Genomic DNA, 23,628 nt, shown 5'->3' with positions numbered 1-23,628 from the left:
AAGGGGCTTTTTATTTAGTGTCACTTTCTGTTTCAAACTTACATACAAGCCTAAACAGTAACTGATAAAAACAAATATTCTTTTACATTCCATAGCAATGCTGTGCGATGCTACAGGTATGACCAGGCAATTGAGACATTTAGCTTTTAAGCAAGAGCATGACAGTGAAGCAGATCTACGCTGCCACGAGCTCCTTCTAGAAGTTTCTTGCTAGAGAGACTGTGGGTTTAGCAAAAACAAGTCATATGTGGCATAACCAACCATATTCCATGAACAACATGTCTGATAACTTCGGAAGTTCAGTTCGGAACTTCAGAAGCACTTAAATACTGCCAAATACTCACAATTATCAGCATAAAGTCATTTCAATCACAAAAAGAAAGAACTTTAACAGGTCCTGGAAATGTTCATACATCTGTTGTTGCGTTATGAGGTCTGACAAATAAGTCAGACTGAGTGAGACTTCCCAACGGCTCTGATTTATTTTCTCAAACTCATATTCAAAGCCCCTCGCCTCACGTGAACTACGTCATATGCATTAACACTTAATTACTCAATACAAGAAGAATGCAATTTTGGCTGCCTGTGTGCTTTTTAATTTTTTAAACACAGGCATATGAAATCCAAAGGACCGCCCCGATTAAACATGACACTATGAAAGAACGCACTGACCCCTGCTGGTAATATAAGGAATGGATTTAACTCCTACTCGTAGACCAGACTGAGATCCTAATGTTTGACGACAGGCCGCAGATAATTAGCCATTAGCAAAATGGATGTGTGCACAACTCAGCATTGCTCTTTCATATTTCCAACACTGAAGAGAGTTGGATATGGCTTATGACCTTGGTGAAATGCATTTATACTTTGGCTTAAGTTGAAGATACACGCTAAACGATTTCCCATACGCATCGTAATTACAGCGTGCTCGGAATATTTGTGGTTTAATATTGAACGACAGACATCCATTTAAACAGACAGACAACATCTTGAGGTGCAGAGGCAGAATATGACAAATTCTTCTCTTTCTTTTATTTTTTTTTTTTCTTAAATCTCCTGATGATTCTAAAGCTTTCTCATTTAAACGGCAAAATGAACAGTAGCACAGCTGATCCTATTGAAATTGCGCAGGGTAAGAGGGACAGACAATATTCATTCATGCCCCCCGCCGTGTGAACAAAACAAAGAGGAGCTCTTGTTAGATTTATCAATGGTGTTTTTTTTTGGCCAAGTTTTAGTCCTGTAGTCTGGGTTTGTTTCGTGTATGGTGGTCTGACTATTTAATACAGCCCACACCTATGAACGTCTTATTGAAACTCCACGTAACAGCGAAAGAAAGAAAGAAAGAAAGAAAATAAATGCATTAATAAAAGTATGTTGGACCCCGTAATCAACGGCTCGTCATGATTCTAAAGCTCATCAGGCTCCAAACATTCAGATGAACTGTGTTCATGAACTCCGCGTTTTAACTTAGTCCAAATTGCCTTGGTGTCCAGCGTACATTCAAAATAACACAAAACGCTAGCCTGTTATTAACGCTTGGTTTAGTGGGTTACCTTTCACAGTCAGATTTTGGTGAGTTTTGGTGAGTGGAAGGAGGACTCTGAAGGCCAGCGGCAGTCGCTAAACCAGCAGACGCTAATGGTAACCACAAGCCCGTTACCACAAGCAACCACATAGGGATGTCAACCCAGCCAAAGCATTGAGAAAGAATACGTCTGACCCAAAAGTGACCCCCACTTTAATATATTTAAACTTTGCGGACAGTTTAAGACAGATACAGAGAATCGACTTAAATATTCTTGTATTTAATTCTGACATTGTCGCCAGAATGGCACAAAGGATTTTCTACATTCAGATTTTTGACTCTGACTTCAAGTGTTCCACTTTCTGAGTATAAAAGCGTGTTTTTAAATGTGTCAAAACGTTCTTCTTAATATCTGTTACAATCTTCAACAATTGTACGGTAATATCATTGGACAGCAGAAGAAAACAAGACTAATCAGTCAATCAGTTGTTATTCACTCATTTCGAAAACATTTATTTTCCATACCATTTAGAACACATAAATACATTAATCATAACACAAAACCTCCGTGAATCTGTTCTTCCAGTCCAACCTAACAGAGAGGTGCAAGCATACTGAAAGAGGAACTTCCACGGGAGGTAATATCTAATACCCTCAGTTGACTGCAAGGCCGAAATGGAGCGACAGACATCAAACAGGGTGGAGGGCATTTTTTTTAAATTCAATAAGCCAAAGATAACAAAGGATCAGATGATCATATCCTCGGACAGCATGTCTGCCACTGTCTCCTTTAGACAGACTAAACCAGTTCATTTTTCTCTAAGCCACACTGTAGTGTGTGACTGCACTGCACGTGCATGTGTGTGTGCGTGTGCGTGTCTCAGGCCTTCCTCTTGTTCTTCTGCATTCTTTTTCCAGACAGCGCCCCCTTCTTCACCCCTCTGACCATTCCTTTGAACTGCCCTTGCAGTTTGGCCTTTTTCCTGTTTAAATAAAAAAAAAGGAAAAGAGAAGACACGGTACCATCAGTGCCGGGGGCTGGGGGCTGGGGGAGGGGGGGGTGCAGGCTCACAGACGCACTATGGAAGGTGTGTAACGACCGTACCTGCGGTTGAGTTGAGCCTTTTTCAGAGGGATGTATGCGTATGGGTCTGCCTTGCCTTTCTTCTTCACATCACCTTTTCCTTTCTGCAACCGCAACCAAAACACTCAATATGTTATACTCAGCATATAATACTGTATAATATATATATATATATATATGTATATGGAGAGAGAGATAGATAGATAGACACACACACACATATATGTATATACATACATACAAACACACACACACACACACACAGACAGACAGATAGATAGATAGATGGCCATAACGAAGCATCACTGATCAGGGGTTGATAATATGAAGTTGAAGACACACAGGGCAGTCAGTCATACTGCTCACCTTAGACTTGTAATCCTCGCCCAGTTCTCCTCTTCCTCCCAGCGGTCTATGAATCCCAGAGCCTCCGGCTAGAGATGAAAACCAACCAACCAACCAACCAACCAACCATGGTTAAGAGCAGAAGAATACAGAGCAACTCTCAGCTGTAAAAGAACTGTGACTACATCGACGAAATAAGCTGTTCAACACACTTGATGATTATTTCACGGTGTACTGATTCTATCTACGTGTTCCTCTCAAAATTCTGGAACTTTCCCTTTGAAAACTGAAGTAGCAGCTGACCTTTGTATTTCAACTGGGGCTCGATTTCCATGTCATCATCTAGGTCATCATCCATTTTCCTCTTTTGAGTCTTTTTCTATTGGATTGAGAGAGTGAAAGAGAAAGAGAAAGAGAGAGAGAGAGAGAGGGAGAGAGAGAGAGAGAGAGAGAACATATGTTGTGAACATCTGTAGCCACTCTATTCAGTTGACTCGTATTTGTTTAGTTTGATTTCATTCGATTAGATTATTTCACTCAACTTTCATTTGATTATGGATAATATTGTATACGACCTAAGTTGATACTCACACTCTTGACTCCGGCTTCCTCCAAAATGTCATCCATTTCTCGGTCAGCATCTGTGGAGAGAGACAGAGAGACAGCGCGCATAACAGGATTTAGATGTTATGAAAGAGATAATCCACTCTGGGCCAGCGATCAGACACCGATGACTCACCTTTGGTTTTATCATCCTCCTTGTCCTCCTCTCGGATGATCAAACGTCCGTCTGACGTCATCTTGAAATTATGTTGAACTTTTCCAGACTTCTTCAGATCTGGGTTAGTGGCTGCACAGCAGGAATAAAAAAATCAAATAAAAAAAAACAACAACAACAACGAAAAACAAAACAAAAAACACACAACTCAGGAACCTCACTGTTTGTTCCACGCTTAATTTTAGGGCGTGGATTTTGTTTAACACCGATTGTGAAATGAACTTGAGTTTAAAAGCATTTCGTACCCAGGACTCTCTGGGCAGCCTTGGGGTCCAGGAAGTTGAGGGGTTCGTCAGCCACGCCCTCTTTTAGCCAGGCCTGACCCTTCTGTTTGGCCCCCTTCTTCTGACCCTTCTTCGGTTTCTCATCCTCCAAGTCAGAGTCTGATTCAGCCAGAATATCCTCAATACTGGGGAGAGAGAGTGAGAGAGCGAGGGGGGGGGGGGGGGTGGAGGGACAAAGAGATAAAGAAAGAGTGACACAGAGAGAAAGAGACAGAGAGAAAGAGAAGGGGGGGGGGGGGAATGGTTACCATACAACCATGATTTGAATTATGGGGGGGGGGTTGGGGGAGTCTGTTCCCCCTAATTAAGACTTGGATCCCCCAAAAAGAGGTATAAAACAACAGTTTGGGGGGAGTTGAAACAATTATATATCCTATGCTGTATAGCCATCTATATACCATCTATTTAATATTGCTTTTCAAACAATGTACACAAGTAGTGTGTTGTCCATCTCTGGGAAGTGTCTGGCCATTGTCTGGAATATGTCCTACATATTTTGTGACTGGAGACTGACTTCAGGCAGTTGACTGAAAAAATGGTGGGAATCTCATGCAAGGAATGCACAGACATTTTTCCATGTTTGAATTGGCAGTACTCTCTGTGAGAGTTCCCTGGGTCATTCCGAGTGGATTGTACCTCTCCGTTTTGGCTTTGGGAACATCGTCTTCACTCTCTGAGCCTTCCTCCTCTTCATTCTTCTTCACCTCTTTTCGTCTCTTGGTTCTAGCCTCCACTTTACGAATGTTGGCCAGGACTTTGTGATGTTCAGGAGGAAGCATGCTCTTCACCAGCTCAAACCTGTTTACCAATATCCAATCAGCAAGTAAAAAAAAATCAGATATAACTTTACACCTGAGGGTGAAATTCAGATGGAACTTTACACCTCCATGTAAAATCCAGATGTAACTTTACACATAACTGTAAAATCCAGACATAACTTTACACATAACTGTAAAACTCAGACAGAACTTTACACCTCTCTGTAAAATTCAGACACAACTTTCGCCTCATTGTAGAATATTGGAATTTAAGGAGAATCAGACAGCTAAGTGTATTTATGTGATCCTCACACCGTACTCACCCGAACTTTCTGATGAGTTTAGTGAGAACGACCTTTAGCTTCAACCTGAAATGCCTTCGCATGTCCTCCTTCATTTGGGTGATACCATCCATCTAGACAAAAGAGGAGGGGGGGGGGAGAGGCGGGTCAGTCTACAGATGCAAATTAGTTTTTAATTCTTTGCGTGTCAATTTTTAATATTTTTGTGAGGAAGGCAAATATTCACGGAGATTTAACACCACCCGTCTTCCCGCTCTCCTCTAAAATGCATTTTATTTTCTCACGACACTAACCAAGATGTTCACATGACTCGCTAGAACTTTCACATCCAGCACGAAGAGGATGACTTTGATGAAGCCCAGGCTGGCTTTGACGATCTCCCGCGTCCTGCTGGTGAGGAGGAGACAAACGTTCTGCAGCAGCTGCTCCAGGGACAGGACGTCTATCGAGTCTGCGGACAACAGCCACTCATCAGTAAGACACACAGCTGCACAACCGATTAAAGAATTCCACTTTAATCAATTCAGTACTTTTAATGAACTCACTACTGTAGTCATGCCGAAATAATAAAAAAAAAAGACACAGAACGGTTGAAAGACATCTCCTGCTTTGCAACTAAGACTGTAGTTATGTAGGGCAGACATAAGCCAAAACATCTGCCCTGGTTTCCATTTGCACCCAAGAAATGCTCTGTTAAACTACTTAATCCATTAAAGCAATAAACTCTGTTGGTTTAAAGGGTAAAACGCCGCTTACCTTTGTATTCGAAAACTAATCTTGTCAGGGCCAGAACTGTGCAGGCTATCATGGTTACAGAACCCGTAAGACCTAAGTAAACATGTCCCAAATACTGCTCCATGGCCTCTGAAACACAGACGGTTAATCTTCTTTAATGTTTAAGCATGTCTCTTAAAGAGGACACAGGGCTATTGAGATAACAATGGGTTTAAATAGGTTAGCTAGAAGGATTTTTACCTTTAGAATTACCACAGAATCGAATGAAAGCATTGCCTATCTCGACTAAGAGGTTGTAGGCATTTTTACGGGCGCCGACAGACATCTCTTTCGTGCAAACGATGACCTGGAAAAGGATGGCAACAAAGATCAAAAACACACAACACGTAAAACGAAATGTCCAAACAATGAATTTAGTGCCTGAATGGTTTAAATGAAAGACTTATGTGTTAAATAAGGGAGACACAAAGCCATTTGATCAGTTATAAATGTGTGTGCGTGTGTGTGCGTGTTTGTGTTTTAAGTACCTCTGGGAGAAGTGCAATGATGAATTCTTTATGTTCTTCATTCAGTTGTTTCACTATGTGATTAAGACATTTCAGTCTGGGCTGTAAGAGGACAAATACAGATAAAGGGTTAGAAACAGAAAACAGAGAGAGAGAGAGCGAGAGAGAACTAGCCAGTAATACTGCGTTCCAACACACAAACAGCAAGCTTGCAGAGAAAAAGAAATATTTTCAAGACAGTGAAAATGAGCTGTTTCTGATGTAAAAGAAAGATGAAGTTCAGCAGAAACAAATTCTCATCGTTTTTTAGCTCCTGTTCTAAATCAGCTTCTTTGTGATATTTATGAATAGTCTTACAAAAAAAAAAAAACTTTATCTACAACTTTATCTTTATCCACATGACATCCTAAATCCTACACTTCTCCTAACCAGCGGCGAGAACTGAGGTCCTTACCCTCTTGGCGGGAGAAGAGGCACATTTTAGGTTGTCCAGCAGCAAGGTTTTCAGCTGCTCCAGGTTATTGTGGACAAACATCTTACAGGGCTCTCTCTCGCCACCGCAAATCTCCTCCAGTATCCTGTAGGCCTTCTTCTGAATGCCAGCCTCCTTTCTCTGAACACACACCACGCAGTCAGTCCCAACACACAGAACCACCCTGCTTAATGTATGATACAACCACACACAGACACAACTCCAACGTACAGTTTAAAACGAACGGCCGTAAATCCAAGGCACAAATACGTTTTTCTTAAAAGAAATTCTCCCTATTGCGAGCCATTCAAAGCTACGAGTTTGAACGGACTGGCGTGAGAGAGGAAACGGAAGAAATTCTCCTTACAGAGAGAGAAATTTAAAGCTAATATGTTCAGTTTTATTGGATTAGGCAGTTACCAAAATAAACTAAAAAATTGCAGGTTGAGGATGGGTCTTACTTCTAGATATGGTTTAATGAGTTCAAATGTTTTAGTCATGGAAGTCTCATCCACAAATGGAGCCATCGCCACAACCAGATCCATCACTGCAAGACTGGAGAGACAGAAAGACAGGGAAAGAGAAAGAGGGAAAGAGAAAGAGAGAGAGAGAGAGAGCTGTTTAGCAAAGCAGATCTCTCTGTACTGAGACAACACTACTCTCAGTCAGTGACGTCACAATCATACAGATGAACTTGTGTTTGAGAGCCAAACTGTATGGGTTATGCCCAGGTTCAAAGTTCACGGCTTCATATATTTTTACATTGCATAACTTGGGGGGGGGGGGGGGGCTCAGTTACCGTGTGAAGTCAGAGCTGTCTGCGTTATTGAGTCTCTCTGTGGCTTTCTGCAGGAATGTGCACACCATCTGCAAAACAAGAGGGAAAGAACACATTCATCATTACCCCAACAGAGGAGAAAGGCAACGGGAAAGTAAGAGTTTAAACAGAGAGAGATATAATACATACAGAAGTAATGAGTGCTGGGGATGGACCAATCGAGACACGTGGCGCAGACTGGATGAGAGAGAGGAACTTAAAAAAAAAACCAAAAACTCACCTGCTGCTCCGTTACGGTCAGATAAACTCTGACGGTGTCCAGCACGGCCATCCTGGCGGTGGCCACCTCTCCCGCCGTGGGCTGCTGGGTGTAAACGTTAAACAGGATGGGAAGGAAGTTCTTGGCAAAGCGACCCACTTCTGCCTTCTCTTCATCTGCAGCGGGAGGAAAAAAAAAAAAAAAAGAGGAACGTAGCATCATTTCAACAGAAAACTTCTTACGATCGAAACACTCCCTATCTCTTCACAAGCAAAAAAAAAAAAAAAAAAAATCTAAAGACACAGTACATGACAATATGATCCTGTGATCTTTCTCTCTCTCGCATAATGATGGCAATATTTAACTCTATGTGTCTGTGTTATTGAGCTGAACAATGACACCGTGCTGCATTTAAATGAATGAATGAATGAATGAATGAATGAAGTTCAGTCTAAGAGGCTGTAAACACAGACCTGTCTCGCAGCTCTTGGTAATGAGAACTCTCAGTGCCTGGCAGACGTAAAGGCGGAGATCAGGGCGGTCGCTGATGGCCACGCCCAGCGCTCTGGCCACGCCCTTAAAGGAGGCCGCCAGATCAGTGGGCTTGGTGCAGAACCCGGGCAGCATGGTCCAGATCTGATTGCCAAAAACAGTACACAGTCACCATGAAGCAGTTACTGCTGGGCAAACCACACTTTTAGTCTCTATATTGCGACTACAGGAGACTCTAGCCAGAGCTGGCCTGTACAGGAGGTTCAAACGTCATCCAAAAATGATACATTCATTTTGCCCCTAGTTCATCTTCCATCATATACATTTGCCCAGAAAAACAAATTTAACTTTTTTTTTTTACCTGTAACTGCAGTGTCTGGTATACTTTTGCCTCCAGTTTCTGTCCTGCCTTCTCAAACTCCTCAGCTAAGACACACACAGACACACATACACACAGACATAGCAGAATTAGAGACAGGCCCAAAAGAATCACAGTTGACAATTTTATGCAACAAACACACATAAACCGATATGTGTACGGCTTTGGGAGCGAGCGTGAGAGCGAGAGCGAGAGCGAGAGCGAGAGAGGGAGAGAGCGAGAGCGAGAGCGAGAGCGAGAGAGGGAGAGAGCGAGAGCGAGAGCGAGAGCGAGAGCGAGAGCGAGAGAGAGAGAGGGAGAGAGCGAGAGCGAGAGCGAGAGCGAGAGAGGAAACAGTGGTGTGAGGGTGCAGTTGTGTACCTCTCTGTCTGAGTACAGTCGCCAGGGGTAAGAAGTATGAGGTGAAGTACCCTAGCTGAGTGTTGCTCACGTGATCTCTGATGACAGGGATCAGCCAACTCCTGGGAAACTCCAGGTCATCACTAAAGGTAAACAAAACACACAGCCAACGTTAACACCACCAGTATAACTTCTCAGCTACAGGTTCTCTGTGAAATTAAATGTCAGACGCTTCTTTTTTCTTTTTTTTAATAAAATTCATTCTGACTCACTCTGTGCCTGTGATAAGCAGAGGAACGGCATTTAAGACGACCTCTGGCCCCATGCTCTCTACGGCGCCCCCTACAGCCAGATCCAGCTCCCCAGAGAAGGGAAATTGGGGGGTGGCACGCAGGTCACTGAGAGCCTGCAGACTCTGAGGATCAAAACACAGAACAAAATGTATTACAGGCCTTACAATCCCTCGCTTCAAAGCCCCCGCGCAAGCTTTCACTGCCCCCCCCCCCCGTCTCCATCCAAAACCAGTCAAGATATTAATGAGGGAATTTAAGGTGCCACTCTCCAGGCTGTTGAGTACTCACCTTTGTCATAATGGGATGGGCCTGTTTCCCCGCGGCTCTGTAGAAGCAACCAAGGATCTGCAGTACAAACGGCCAGGCCGCATGGAAACGATAGGACAGCCCTTCCTCCACAACACTGAGAGAGAGAGAGAGAGAGAGAATGTTTGACCTGGTACAAAAACATTCCAGCCCTGCCTCTCAAAACTGACCCTGGAGGCTACTTTTAAATATTGATCAAAAATCCACTTTCATACTGAAACACATAAAGCCTGCGGTTAAATTTAAGTGACCTCTAACAAATACCTTGCTGTGTTTATGGCTCTGCCAGACTGGACTGGCACAGAACTTACCGGAACATTTTGCAGATATAACCTGCATTTCCAGACGAAGCACTGGGTAATACTGTGCCAATGTCAGTCATGTGTGGGGCCACACACTCAGTAATCAGGGTCTGAATGAAAGAACATCAGACAGCATTAAGCCAAATGGATATTCAGTTGCAAACAACACAAAAGTCTCTGTTCCAGATGCGGACATCATATTAACATATCAACGCGGTAAGCCATACTCACTTTGAGCGTCTGTGTTGCCGCGGAGACGACCTGCGTGTGCGGGGAAAGCAGGCAGGACATGGCCGTGGAGAAAAGTCGAGGGAGATGACCCAGACTCAGAGAACTCTGCAGACTAAAGACCAGAAAGACGCCAGTCACTCAACCACACCTGTGGCAGACGAAATCTTTAAAGTGTTTGAGTGGGGGGGGGGGGGGGCTCTGTCCTAACTCTTTTGAGTGTTCCTTTTCCTCTGAGCTTTTCTTTCTTAATTGACTCTAGTTTTGACTTCTGGTTTTTGGCATTTGTATGATGTTTGCTTGGTATTGCTTCAACACTCTCAGTCCTGAATAGGGATAGGTCTCTCCAGTCACTCAAATACTTCACTGCGCCGCTGGTGTAGTGGTATCATGCAAGATTCCCATTCTTGTGACCCGGGTTCGATTCCCGGGCGGCGCACTGAACCTGCATTCAGGTCACAGCCTGGAGGCGTGGGTTCAAATCCCACTTCTGACAGCAAGTGTTCTATCTACACTATTTATTGTACACATCTGCTATTCATCTCATATCATTCACCAACTACCTCAGCCTGATGATGTTGCACAGTTCACTACCTTGCACATATCTGCACTTTAACTCTGTGTCTTACCTTCTCTTATATATTTTATACTGTATTTTTAAATTCTCCCTTATATTATTACATTCTTAGATTACATCCTTATATTATTACATTCTTAGTTTTCTGTTTATGTTCTGTTTATTCTGTTTATCTATATTCTTTTTTTTTATCCTTATCTCTGTCTTGCTCTTTTTATCATTCGGACAGTCAGAACAAGCATTTCACTGCACGTTGTACTGTGTATGGCTATGTGTGTGACAAATAAAATTTGAATTTGAAATTTCATTTGACTAATATTCCCCAGTCACTCAGATACTTCAGTTATCTGACCCAGGTTGGGACTTTGGTACTTTTCTTTAGAAATTTTATACATAGTGTATATATAATACATACGGTATGTATAAAACATGTGTGTGTGTGTGTGTGTGTGTGTGTGATACCACATATCAACGTGTGAAAAATCGAGAGATCGAGAGGTCTACCTGGACAGGTGGACATGGGCCTTTTCCATAACGGCCAGCCATGCTAACAGTGGCTGCAGATCATTCTCACTGGGAACATAGTCATACAAAGCCTGGCAAGAAAAGCACTCGCATTAATAACAAGTTAGTTCACATTCATCTGAAAACTAAACCACATAAGTACCATTATGTGATAAACAAGCGTGTGTGCATTATTGGGTTTTTTTTTTCCCTTCCAAGCTATTCTCACCGTGATAATCTGGGCGTTAAGCTCGGCGGACATGGTGGTAGGTTTGGGCTTGCTGCTGAAGAGCTGGTGGAAGGCCTGCATGGCTCCAGCTGTCACCAGCTACAGAGAAAAAATGAGTTTGGTTCTTTGTAACACATACACACATACATACACACACATGCACAAACAAAACACACTGAAGTGCCACAGTGTGTGTAGTCCTGAGTGTGTTAAGTGTGTTGAGTGTGTACTAACCAGGTGACTCAGGGTCATGACTCGAAGCAAGGTCTCACAGCATGACTTCACAGAGCTTAGCGGGAACGTTGGCAGCAGGTCCTTCAGAAGCCCTAAGACATGAAGTGTCGTGGTGTCTTCTTTACTGCCTGAGCCAAAAAAAAAAAAAAAAAAAAAAAAAGAGCAGGCAGAGGTAGATTCAGAAATAAACATAAGAATAGTAAAGAACGTCTTTTTCATTTCATTTCACTTCTTTTTCCTTATTCTTCTGTTTATCTGCACCCGTACACAAAACGTCTGTCAGTCCTGCAGTGTCTCTGTGTGATGGAGTGATGAGATCTGAGAAAAGTAAACACACCTCCTGCTTGTTCTATCTCTTTGCTGCAGAATTTGGCTGTCGTCACGGCCGCTGGGTGATGATCGGGGGCATCGTCCCCAAACAGAAAGTCACTGCCACGGAGGATGGCACAGATGCCCTGCTGTGCCACCTTACGGACCTGAGGTACAGACAGGTACAGACCAAGATCATCAAAAACGCCAACAGTGACACGTTCTGACTCTCCTTCACCCATTCAATCTCGATCGAATAAGTACAACTGTTTGCCCCCCTTAAACCTACTATCTCACATCTGAACACAGATGTAATATTGAGATGAGATACATTTGTGCTTGCACGGTTGTCACGGTTACAGTGGATAGCACTGTTAAATGTGTAACAGGAGACAAACCTTTGGTTTGGAGTGCACAGTGAAACTCAGTAACCCATGGTAAATCTGCAGGGTAGAGGGGTAGCTCCACACTGACAGGTCCTGTTTCCGGAGCAGGGTGGCCAAACACGACAAAATCTGTAAAGTAGAGAATACATGTCTTTAACAGAGAGACTGCAATGTTTCCTAACGAGCTCCCTGTTCATGGAGATCACAGTCCATTAACTCGCGCGGTAAAACAGTTGCAAACTTCTGCACTGAGATAAACCAAACACAGCAGCAGATATGAACTTAACACCGATCCACAGTGTATTAGCATCCGCATTGGTGTGTTTTCTGATGCTTGCGTCACACGGTGGAATATTAATGAATGCTCTTTCAGGTTAATGAGGAGCTTTTCTACCCAGGCTAGCTGAATGGCATTGCTCAGTAATCCAGAAGGAACATACAAACACCCACCCAGCGTAAGCAGGAGACGGAGTCCGCGCTGGACTGAGCCGACAGGATATCCATAAAAGCTTTGGCGGTGTCTGAGAACCTCTTCTTCAGCACTGGGCCAGGCACCCTGAACAACCAAACGCCAGAGCTTGTCAATGGCCCATTCAAGTCACTCACAAAGCAATTATAAACAGGAAAAAATTGCGAGGCGTGTACAGATTGTATCCAGCAAACGCACGATAGCTTCTGCCCTAAGACAGCAGAGACGGACAATTCAACGGCTTTAAATCCAATCTCTGGCATCATCTAAAAGCCATCAACAGCAAGCATAATATATAATTTATGCATTTTCAGTGTAAAATCCATATGAATGTTACTTACCTTTTCATGACTAAATTGAGGAGATAAGCGACTGCTGCCAGTGACTCACTCGATTCCACTGCCTCAAGGGTCGTCATCTGTTAAAGACATACATATTAGAAAGAAAGTCATTTATGAAAGAAATCACCGTATGTCCCTTCGAGCAAGCCATTCCTAAAGATATTACAAATGATCTCTTACTCACAGGGAGGATTTCAAACATAGGTATAATAGTTACTATAACTATTATTATTATTATCATCATTATTATTTTTACTTCTACAACTGTATGTATAACATAAATGCTGTTCTGAAAATTCCTCTGGTTGCTAGACATAGACATGGCACATGGTCTCTGTAGTTAAATCAACATTTCAAATGTGAATATTATTCTGTTGGCACGTGCAATCTTGAGTTAGGAATTTAACACTCACCAAAGCAGCAAAGTACTCTGTTTCCGTCTCTTTCCCTCCCTGGGCTCTTATGACCTCTGTCACGGCAGCCAACACAGCACAGATCTGCGAAACAACGCAGACAGCACAACTGAACCAATTTTCCTATAGCAAACAGCCTCTTTATCTATCTTTAACAAAACAGAGCACGACAAACCTCCTTGTGTGCAGCAGAATTCGACTCCCAGTACCGCTGGACTTTCCTGAACGTGAGGTTGGAGCAGTCTGAGAGTCCGCTAAGAAACGTTCCGCTAGTTCTCTCTGACAGAGCGGGTTCCTCCATCGACTCTCCGGTTCCATCTCTGCTACTCTCCAAACGACCCGATTGAAGCTCATTGTGAAGTTTCAATGCATCTATAGTAAGGTCACTTTTCTCTGCAAAAAGGTCAAGAAAAAGGATCAGGGTAGAACATTATTCGCCTGGAATGAGGGGGGGGGGGGGGGGGGGGGGGGGGATATCGAGTGACTCTTTGCAGGGACGTCGCAAACGTACTTATTGGTCTGGCTTTATAGTTTACTTTGTCAGAAAGGGGAGGGGCTTGTAAAGTCGTGGTTCAGTGGTGTTATACACTAGTTTCAAAAAGCTGCAGTTTAGTCAACTGATAAGATAATCAAGTTAAAACATCATTTACAATATTTAAAACAACATAATAAGAATAAAACAACTGTTGCTGTGTTTAGTACGAATACAGATCATGTAGCACACGTAGTGAAGGCCAGATCCGTTTTCTGATCAGTGCCGGCTTGCAAACACTCAACATATCCAAGATCAACCGTAAGCAATCTCCAGACACTTGCATCATAAAACTTATTAGTGAATGACAGCGTTTCAGAACAGTTCGAACCCAGCGAAAACGAAGACTTATACTACCAGCGTTACATTCTTTGATATAGCTTGGTTAGACATGGGGAAAATCAGCTATCACTGTGATACATGTTACCCACGTGTTGTCACGCAGGCCGTGCTGTAGCGACTGGTTTAAAGTACCGAGAACTCATACCTGAAGGCCGGCTGAAGAATCGACTCCTGGCAGCCTGTCGAAACCGACTTGTCGCCGGGTTTGAATCACTACTATGTCCTTTTTTCCATCGCTTCACTTTTTGCGCTGCTCCGGATCGGAGCTTTCCAGATTTCACCATGTTATTACAAGCAAAACTTCACCAGTCTCCACCACGCTTGTCTCGAGAGCTCACGTCGCACTTCGTGTTTCGTCATCATAACGCGTTTTTGCTTGCCAGCGTTTTCCTTCAATCGACCAGGAGGGGGCGCGCTTATGATAATATATGTCTAATACGGGATGCTTGGGAATTCAACACAATTCGTGCCTTTCTTTGAAGTGGACACTTCAAATTATTGGCGAATCATTGTTTTATATAACCGCCCTATAATGTTTCGGTGCAGAGCGATCACTTAGAGGTCAAACATATTTTAGTGTTGTTTGCCAAAAATCAGTAACATATTTCTCAACATAAAGAAGACTGCGCGGATTTCATTTTCAGAGAAAAGTTTATGTGACGTCTTCATACAATATAGCGTTAGTTCTATGTATACATATGTACAAGTAATCACATATGGCATTTGAGTAAAACAGCTCTTGAAATCGTGGTCTGTGTTCTTTCTTCACGGAAAGATCACCAACCCTCTTAACATACATTTCTGGTGAAAACTGGATGACTTTTTAAATTCAGAGTCTTTCTGATTACAAAGTACCCCGAAACCCTCCCAAAAACGTCTTGACATCTTGAAATGGCTTTGGCGAACCAGCAGTTTTCAGTTTGGGAACAACTCCCATTATACACGAAAGTACTGAATTCAAGATGCATTATCATTCATTCAGATGACAGAACCGCATTGTGGCTCCGTTTCCATAGAAATACATTATCAAACATAATGAAACTCCAGTACGAAAACAAGGTCATGTTTTTTTTTTTTTTCTTTTTTTTTGTTAATCTATAATTCTGAGGTACCTTGGACCATTTCAGTAATCAGACCACTTGATTCATGCTATTAGTCATTTTCTTCCCCAGTAAACTCCACATATTAGGATTACACTTGTATATTTATTTATTTATTTTTAAGAAATGATGTTTTCTTTCCTTAAACAAAGCAGACAAAACATTTTCAGTTCCAAAATACACCACTTAAAGCTCAAGGTTAAAAAGGTAATAAAATTTAGATTTTGATTGAAGTACACGCTGCCCTTTAAAAGTCATTCCATTCTGTTCCATTGACATTAGCACAGAAGGAACAAGGAGACAAAGTCAGATAGAGATACAAAGCAAGAACAAATAAAACAAACATATGACGATAAATCAAAACTGTACAATTTGAGTTTAAGCAGCTTCAACTGGAGAACTGTCCACATTGCTCGTCCTTGTGAGTGAAGACACAGATAAGCCTGACGAAAACAAAACAGGTGATTCGCTTGACGTGACGTGACGTGACATGGCAGCAGACAGAACACTGTTTCCGACATCACACTTAGAACTACTCACTCACTATTAAGGACTCTGGCTCCTTAGGACCTTCTGTTTAAAGGATGATGAATATCGACACGTGAACAAAAAACCCCCCCTGAGAAATCTTTTGTTTCTGAGCAGCACAGCAGAGAAACAACACTGTTTAACCATCGAGGCCAAAGACATAGCAGATGCTTGTGGCATTTGGCATCCATGTGATGAGTGGATGTATGGTCAGATTAAAACAGAGTTAACAAGACATATATAGTACATAAATAGCAGTAGTGATTGCTACCTGATTGTTAACCATTACGTAAACCTGACTGCAAAGGGGACTCACAAGAAGATCTGTCCTGGGACACAAGCCCATATCATGCACAAAAAAAAACAATAACAAAAACAAAACAAAGCAAAAAAAAAAAACATGATTCAGGATGGTCAAAGAATGTGCCTGTATGTGATTTGTGGCTTCTTTGTCTGATTTGTGCTTTATTACCTTTATAAAACCTCTGTTCTTTTGTTCATTTTTTTAAATGAAAATACACACTACCATAACGGTCATCTGATCAGCAGATGTAGAGTAGCAGTGATTTTTATGAATACATAAGTCAGGTTCACCCAGCTTAATGTGACATTTTCCCAGATGTTCATTCACAGAAGGTTCAGTTTGCCAGAGGCTTTTTTTTCCCATTTGAGACCATTCCGCTCTCTGATTGGACAGATGAAATGTCTCTCACAGTCTCTCATACAAGCTCAGCTCCTCTCCTATTGGACCGCTTTAGGTTTTGTCCCTCCCTCCACGCTCTTGCCTGTTCAGTTGGGTATTATCGGTTGGTTCACGATAACCTGAATGACAAAGTCTTTTTGGATCTTGGTGTCTTGCAAGCGCGTTTTGTCTGTCAGCAGCTTTCCAGAGAAGAACCAGCGCTGGTTGGAAGCGTCGATGTCTTCTTGAACCTGCAGTTGCTTTTTGAGCTGGCAGATGGAGTCTGCCATGCTAGCGTTCAAACGCAGGTCTTTTCCCGTGGACAGGCGCACCTTCAACTGGAATTCCTTCTCTTTCTTCTCCTGAGGCTCCATGTTGTCCAACGCCTCGCTCTCGTTCCGCTCGGAGATCAGGTTGACCGGAGGTGCCAGGCAGTACGCGGGGAGCTGGTACCGGTTCCCCAGTTCATCATAGCACTCCATCAGAGATCCTATAACAAACAAAAACCCATCAGAATCAAGGTTGCTCCCATTTCCTTTCAAGCACAAATCCATTAACAGTCAAGACAAAAAAACCTCAATCGACCAAACCTTAAACATCACGCTAAAGCATGCATCACCACTACTCATGCTAAACATCTCCTGAAGATACAACCCTCTACAGCTTCCCACAGACAAAACAAAATAAATAAATCAACAAAGTCCCCGCTGCCTTTAAAGACACTCCCTCCACCCTACCATGTGGCAGCGTGATGCTGGCCCCGTCGACGATGGCCTGGGCGAGCTCGTGGTCGTTGCATTCTATGGCCACAGCTGCCGCCTTCAGAGCGTCCCAGATCTCTTTGCGGCCATCGAACGCCGGGGCCGTGTCCCAGAACTCGTCCCTCTTGCTGCGGAGCTGTCCTTCGGTCATGGGGTAGTCGCTCTTCCACTTGGGCCTGTCTTTCTTTAATGGCTCGTTACGTCCTGGGGGGGGGGGGGGGTGACAACAGATAAGATGTGAGCTTTAAACACAACAGTTAAGACGTCAGACGCAAGGTGCGCAGTTAAGACGCCGCCTTCACAATAAGCCTGGTCACGCAATGTGACAGGAAAGAACAACAACAATAATAAAAAAGGCGATAAATTTCGACACATAAATCACTGTTAACAGAATATGTGTCACTCCGTGATAAGGCTTTTGACCTTTCATACTGCATTAAACTGACATGTTACGAATGTTCACAGTAGACAGACTGTGCTTAAAAGGGCAAAGAAAAAACAAATGTATTCAAAGCAAAGAAATCTCTACTTTTTGATACCATTCATCTGTGTGGAAGTTTGATGCATAGCTAGTGGGATGCCAGTGTCAGATTAAAAGCTGGAAGGCTGGATAGTAACACCGGACAAAAATAGTATTCAATGTTCTAATTTGGGGGCTTTGAGAACATTATCTTCTTTCGACGTTTCTCCATCTGGGAAGCCAAATTGGCCCGAGTCCCAGTTCGACAGTTTAGAGCGTCTGAGTCAATCTCCCGTGAGGGCCCATGTGTTCTGGGTTTGAGCTGCTACTCACAGACCTGCAGACACATCACCCCAGATTAACCGAGGTAAAACAGACACCTGTGTGTTTAAGAGCACAGTGAGACTGCAGGCTGGCAGCGTTTTCCCTTTATAAGATCTTACTGCAGTAGAATCAAAGTATTACTTAACGACTACTCCTCATGCATTCTGCTTGTAATTTAATGATTAATTTGAAGTTTATTTGAACCAAAAGTGGATTAATGATCAACTCCTTTTACAAATGTTCAAGAGGAGCTCCACCTCTGTCCAAAGCTATACCACAGTAACCACACTGACTGACTAGCAGCCCGGGTCTACAAGCCTTTCCATCATGAATGAAATTCTGACTCTGAAACCATTAAGGCAATGATTAACCACTGGTCCAGACAGGCTAGTGTATCCGAGGATGGCGTGAGGTCAGAGAAGGACAAAAGTGCTCCTGCGGTACTCAGCGGGAAGCCCCTTTCATAAGGAGCTTCACTGCAAAGAGCATAAGTCGGTGACTTAGGTGTAAACAAACATGTGCTTAGCACAACAGACTAGAGTTGGCATGAAACAGTGAATAGTAATGCCACACTGAAGAGGCATATCACTTCTCTCTCTCTCTCTCTCTGTCTCTCTAAAAATCCAGTGCATTCTCGTTCATCCTATCCGCTCTAACAGCAAAGGTCACTTTGATGCAGATGACTACAGAGGAAAAAAAAAAAAAATCAAATCATTTTAGTGCTTTGGATTATAGACGTAATCGCGTGACACATAACAGGGTTTAGTGCAGCCCCCCCCCCATCCATCTCTCTGGGAGATGAGGGTAGAAAACAGGTGAAAAACCTTTCAAAGCTGTTGCACACCCAGATTTGGAACCCAAATTTAACCTACATATTCATCGTAAGCACTTCTATATGAGTTTATTGACACCCTTGATAACGTTCAGCAAAAAAGCAAGTTAAAAATCAATTATTCATAAAATAAGCTATACTTTATGCTTATATTTTGTTCAATAAAGTGATATGTTACAGTAACAGAAGTGTACTAATGTCTAACCCATTTCAAACAGTATTAACATGCTAACTGAAGTCCATCGCTGTCTTAGGGAACTGTGGGTGTCCTTTATTAAAAAAAACAAAACAAGATCACACAAATGTAAAATCCATTTGTCAATCAACAGCATGAAGAAACAGATAAACCGATGAAATAGACAGGGGAAGGGATTGAGTGATCAGAAGACAGAATGATGACAGATGTGTTTGAAAGGAAGATGACCACATCTCGGTTTCACCTTGTGAAACAACAGCCTTTAAAAAAGCCACCTCCATGTCAACATGTCCGCAGAGTTTTTGGGCTGCATGGGGGAAATGTACGATTTTTTGGAAAACAGCATGGGAGCTTTTATGACAGCCAAATGTTGTGGTTAAAACAAACCAGATGTCTCACAAAGTAAGATTTCTCAGTTAGACTTGAGCCAAATGGTGAAACTGTTCAATGTGACAGCAGCTAAGGAAACATTCCTATAAGGCGGTCCTCACGCGTGGCTCGGGTTACCTGGTCAAAAGGGAAAACTTACTCTGGGAAACACATCGGGGAACGGACCCTTTCACTCATATGCACTAACGCTGGGTTTGATATCCGAAGAAGGATTCAGAGCAATACAGTGGAGGATCTTTGAATGTTGTTGGGTTGTTTTCCCATATCCCGCAATTATGAATCCCAGACAGCACACCAAAATAGTTTGTCTTCCAGTTCTCTGGAACCTGAAACCTGACCACAAACGTGTTGTTCAGCAAAGCAATGACCGTCAGCACAACTCAGAATCAACCAAGAAATGCTGACTGCAAAACTATCGTTTTGTGACAGCCAAAGTCTGCTGCTTTTTACAGCTGAACTTCACAAGACCGGACCAGAGAGACTGTGTAGGACTTTGTGAGAAAGAAAACGCCTTTCTCACATGTTCAGCGTTACACACTAACCACACCCTAAAGACAATCAAGTGACAGTTGCCTTTGTAGGGAGAGGGCATGAATAACACTGAAAACAGGAATCTGAATATTTATGACTTTCCTTGGAAATAAATTTATAACTTTAAAATCGCCAGCAGATGTGGACTCTGTTGATTCAACATTAAGGACAGTTTTCTATATAGCTGAGAACTAAAATAATCCAAATCCATGCAAATCCATGCATCATTTATTTTACACTGTCCTCTTGTTGATCTTAAACAACTGTGTGTTTGATTTGGCTCTGAAACTAGTTTAGAACACTGGAAGGAAACCAGTGTACCCAGTGTACAATACTAACTTAAATGCAACACGTTACTAAGAATCTGAGGTAAAAAAAAGTGGCTCATTGAACTTCTGAGTAGTTGTGTGTCTGTATGGGGACTGATAACAGACTGTCATCATGTTAGAGGAAGCCCTGACACAAACACAGCCTAGATTACTAAATCAGCTTAAAAACAAACACGAACGACGAGTTGGAGGCTACAGGCACGCGTGCAAATGACTGACAGTACAGAAAAAAAATCAATCAACCGCCATCTGAAATCTTACATGTTTACGTAAATCCGTTTCAGTTAATGTGTACCACAGGGATGTTTATTTAATGGTGTCTGGCTCAGCCTATCAGACAACATGAGGAAGGCTACCACACGTGAGAGAGCAAAAGCTTTTGAATTAAGCAAAGGAAACTGATCAGTTACATTAAAATGATATTTGCAGAAAAAAGACCAGAAAAACAGCAAACTAAACATACAGCAAACAGGTTAAAGGAGACAATGGATATTTTGAGAATGAGAATATCTGAACAGTGTAATATATATAAACAAACTGTGTTCATTACGGTCCTGTTTCTGTCATACAGATACATCATATGTAGGTCATAACAATATAAATGGCTGAGTTTAGATGTTAAGGTTTAAACAAGGCGTTAGCTATTAATTCCATGATTACTGTATTGGATTCCAGTTATTTAACACAATTTTGAGAGACTAAATCCTCAAATAAATTCAGCTCTGATCGCCTGCTGAACTTACGTTTTAATACAACTGTGACCGAGGGATGATAGTCTCTTGAGTTCGCAACTCCCATAATTCCAAGCAGATTCACGAGGACAGAAGAACGCAAACTTTAAATCGGGCGTCGTTTCTCCGCAGAAGAAAAGAATGCGTTGACTCAAACCCTAAAAGTCACAGTCGTATAATGAAGCCTCCCTCTATTTCGCAAACCACGCTGTAAAATGAAATTAACTTGTCATTACGTCTTCAGATTTATAACAGAAATTAAGAGGAGAGATCAGCTCCACTCGCTGTTCTCTTTCCAAAGAGCAGAATGTTAAACGTTTCGACGCTACATAAAATCTGAGTATGACAGTGTCTAGGTCTACACTAAAGTTTCTCTCCTTTTGTAAGTGCCACGCCTTAGCCTGATTTCTCGTGTCTAATAATATAAATCCACAAAAACAGATCCCACTGGCCTGGTATATTCCCAGAGCAATATATAGCAATCGAACTTTAGGGAGCTCTGGCCATGAACAAAGACGATGGTTGCTTCTTCACAACAGTCCTAATCCAATCAGAACTATTTAGGGCTATGAGTCAAAAATAAACTGGGGTGTTAAATCCTGTGGTCGTCCAGTGGAGAAGAACCCTTAAAGCGATTGAAAAAAAAAGTTATTCCCAGAGGACGCTTATCTAAGCCGTGCACTAATCTTTAATGACTTCTTGGTAAACGCAGCTTTGCCGATAAAATAAACACCCTGAATGATAGGACTATTACGATAAAAGACAATACATTAAACAAGAGATTAGGCTACTTGAAGCACAGAATCAGTGTGTCTAATTTTGTAGTGCTACAGTAAATACACGTGGATGTTCTGAGCTCAGATTACTGTGAAGATTCGGACCAGTTTACAAACGGTTTCGCTTCGCCACAGGAGAAGGTTGTATGAACTGAGATGCAAATAAATTCAGCGGATTGTAAAAAAGGCTGACAAAAACGTCCAACATTTTCGGTTGAAGTGTGCTTTGTTGCAAATACTACTTTTCAGCAATTAATGTGACGCACAATTAAGCTGGTTTTCAATGTAAGGTTATATCTTGTCGATATATCTTGTACAGATTACAAATGAAACAATGCAGGTCGCAACAGCGTCTTACCTCCACGCTTTTTGTTTTGTCTCGCAGCATTCCTGGAAGAGCCGTTAGCCCCTCGTCTCTCTGTTCCGACACAGCCTCCCATGACCGTTACTGCGATATCACATTAAGACGACGAGCCATGACAGGTACAACTGGAAAACAACAGTGTTGCCAATGATCTGAGACATTCTTCAATACAATAGCTATTTTAAATACCTAACAAACTGTGCAAAATAAAGAATACGGCGCAGAGATGCTGAAAACAGAGTTCACACCTGAAGCACGAGTTTCCAAAACTACCGGGTTTTCACACAGTTAATCAACTACAGCTAACCTAAACTTATCCGAGTAACAATGCAGCTGGAGATACAGTAGTTCAACGTCCCAAATCGCCGCAAGCCAGGAAGCTCTCGCTAAACACTTTTAAATTGGACTATGTCTAACGAAGTTGAAGCTCAATGCGGTATGAATACTTTCCCATTCTACGTACTGCTGACTTGTCGGTCTACCAGCCATAGCTAGCACCACAATACAGAGGGGGTCCGCAGAAATCATGGGCTGATTCATTTAGAAAAAGTTTGTTTGAATTCGGTCCATCCAACTAAAACAGGATAGACTATTTAAGAAAGGACAGCCAGCGAACTTTCTTGCGTGTGTGATCACGGAACGCTACCTGACAGTGAGGACTCGGTTTGATACATATAAAACTAATTCCTACATCCTAAAGCAAACGTTTAGGCAGAACCAAAACTAAAAAACAGAAAATTACTAATTTACACATCAGTCACACCACAATTCTCCAGCATCTTTCAATAGCATGCCTATCGAACCAATCTGTTTACATTCCACTGGATATGTTACCTCTTCAGATCATCCTGTCGAGTCTGCAGAGCAAACACAGGACTGAGCAAATCCAGCAAGCTACTACATCACTTCCGCCCTCAAAGCCATAGTAAAAGCAATGAGGAGGAAAAGTCACCGTACCTGAACAAACGACTTGACATTAAAAATATACATACATATATATATGTATATATATCCATATCTCATCATGGAACATGATATTAAAACGTTTTCAATCAGTATAAAAATTGTACGCTTCCAAATAATTCAGTTTAAAAAAAAAAGAAAGAAGATCTCTTCTGGG

General features: G+C 42.2%; 2 protein-coding genes and 1 non-coding gene across 6 annotated transcripts; 1 reads left to right on the top strand and 2 right to left on the bottom strand.

Annotated features, from left to right (window-relative positions):
• Positions 1-2,037: 2,037 nt before the first annotated feature.
• Positions 2,038-14,802, bottom strand: rrp12 (ribosomal RNA processing 12 homolog). 3 transcript variants are annotated; one of them, XM_030770953.1, is made up of 34 exons: positions 14,650-14,802; positions 13,806-14,023; positions 13,631-13,714; positions 13,218-13,294; positions 12,858-12,963; positions 12,420-12,536; positions 12,050-12,188; positions 11,713-11,840; positions 11,479-11,577; positions 11,250-11,341; positions 10,172-10,283; positions 9,950-10,050; positions 9,621-9,735; positions 9,312-9,454; positions 9,061-9,182; positions 8,683-8,747; positions 8,303-8,465; positions 7,851-8,005; positions 7,592-7,659; positions 7,254-7,347; positions 6,775-6,933; positions 6,342-6,422; positions 6,055-6,160; positions 5,827-5,943; positions 5,373-5,521; positions 5,101-5,192; positions 4,656-4,817; positions 3,981-4,144; positions 3,697-3,807; positions 3,549-3,598; positions 3,261-3,336; positions 2,979-3,046; positions 2,634-2,716; positions 2,038-2,511 (listed from the first exon to the last, which is right to left on the bottom strand). In XM_030770953.1, the coding sequence occupies exons 1-34, from the start codon at positions 14,786-14,788 to the stop codon at positions 2,409-2,411; spliced, it is 3,858 nt and encodes a 1,285-aa protein (XP_030626813.1). In that variant the 5' UTR covers positions 14,789-14,802; the 3' UTR covers positions 2,038-2,408. The 3 variants fall into 3 exon arrangements, with proteins under 3 accessions (XP_030626813.1, XP_030626814.1, XP_030626815.1); XM_030770954.1 differs by lacking the exons at positions 12,858-12,963; positions 13,218-13,294; XM_030770955.1 differs by lacking the exons at positions 12,420-12,536; positions 12,858-12,963; positions 13,218-13,294.
• Positions 10,537-10,607, top strand: trnag-ccc (transfer RNA glycine (anticodon CCC)). Its single transcript has one exon. It is a non-coding gene; the product is annotated as a tRNA-Gly (tRNA).
• A 1,014-nt stretch (positions 14,803-15,816) lies between the features above and the next one.
• Positions 15,817-23,372, bottom strand: ubtd1a (ubiquitin domain containing 1a). Of its 2 annotated transcripts, XM_030771351.1 has the most exons (4): positions 23,343-23,372; positions 22,503-22,633; positions 17,552-17,779; positions 15,817-17,304 (listed from the first exon to the last, which is right to left on the bottom strand). In XM_030771351.1, the coding sequence occupies exons 2-4, from the start codon at positions 22,582-22,584 to the stop codon at positions 16,922-16,924; spliced, it is 693 nt and encodes a 230-aa protein (XP_030627211.1). In that variant the 5' UTR covers positions 22,585-22,633; positions 23,343-23,372; the 3' UTR covers positions 15,817-16,921. The 2 variants fall into 2 exon arrangements, with proteins under 2 accessions (XP_030627211.1, XP_030627212.1); XM_030771352.1 differs by lacking the exons at positions 22,503-22,633; positions 23,343-23,372 and adding an exon at positions 21,381-21,435.
• Between the last annotated feature and the right edge of the window lie 256 nt (positions 23,373-23,628).

This window comes from Chanos chanos, chromosome 4 (genome assembly GCF_902362185.1).
Source record: "Chanos chanos chromosome 4, fChaCha1.1, whole genome shotgun sequence".
In the NCBI taxonomy this organism is placed as follows: Eukaryota; Metazoa; Chordata; class Actinopteri; order Gonorynchiformes; family Chanidae; genus Chanos; species Chanos chanos.
The sequence above is the reverse complement of the archived record's forward strand: the minus strand, read 5'-3'. Positions and strand labels throughout refer to the sequence as shown.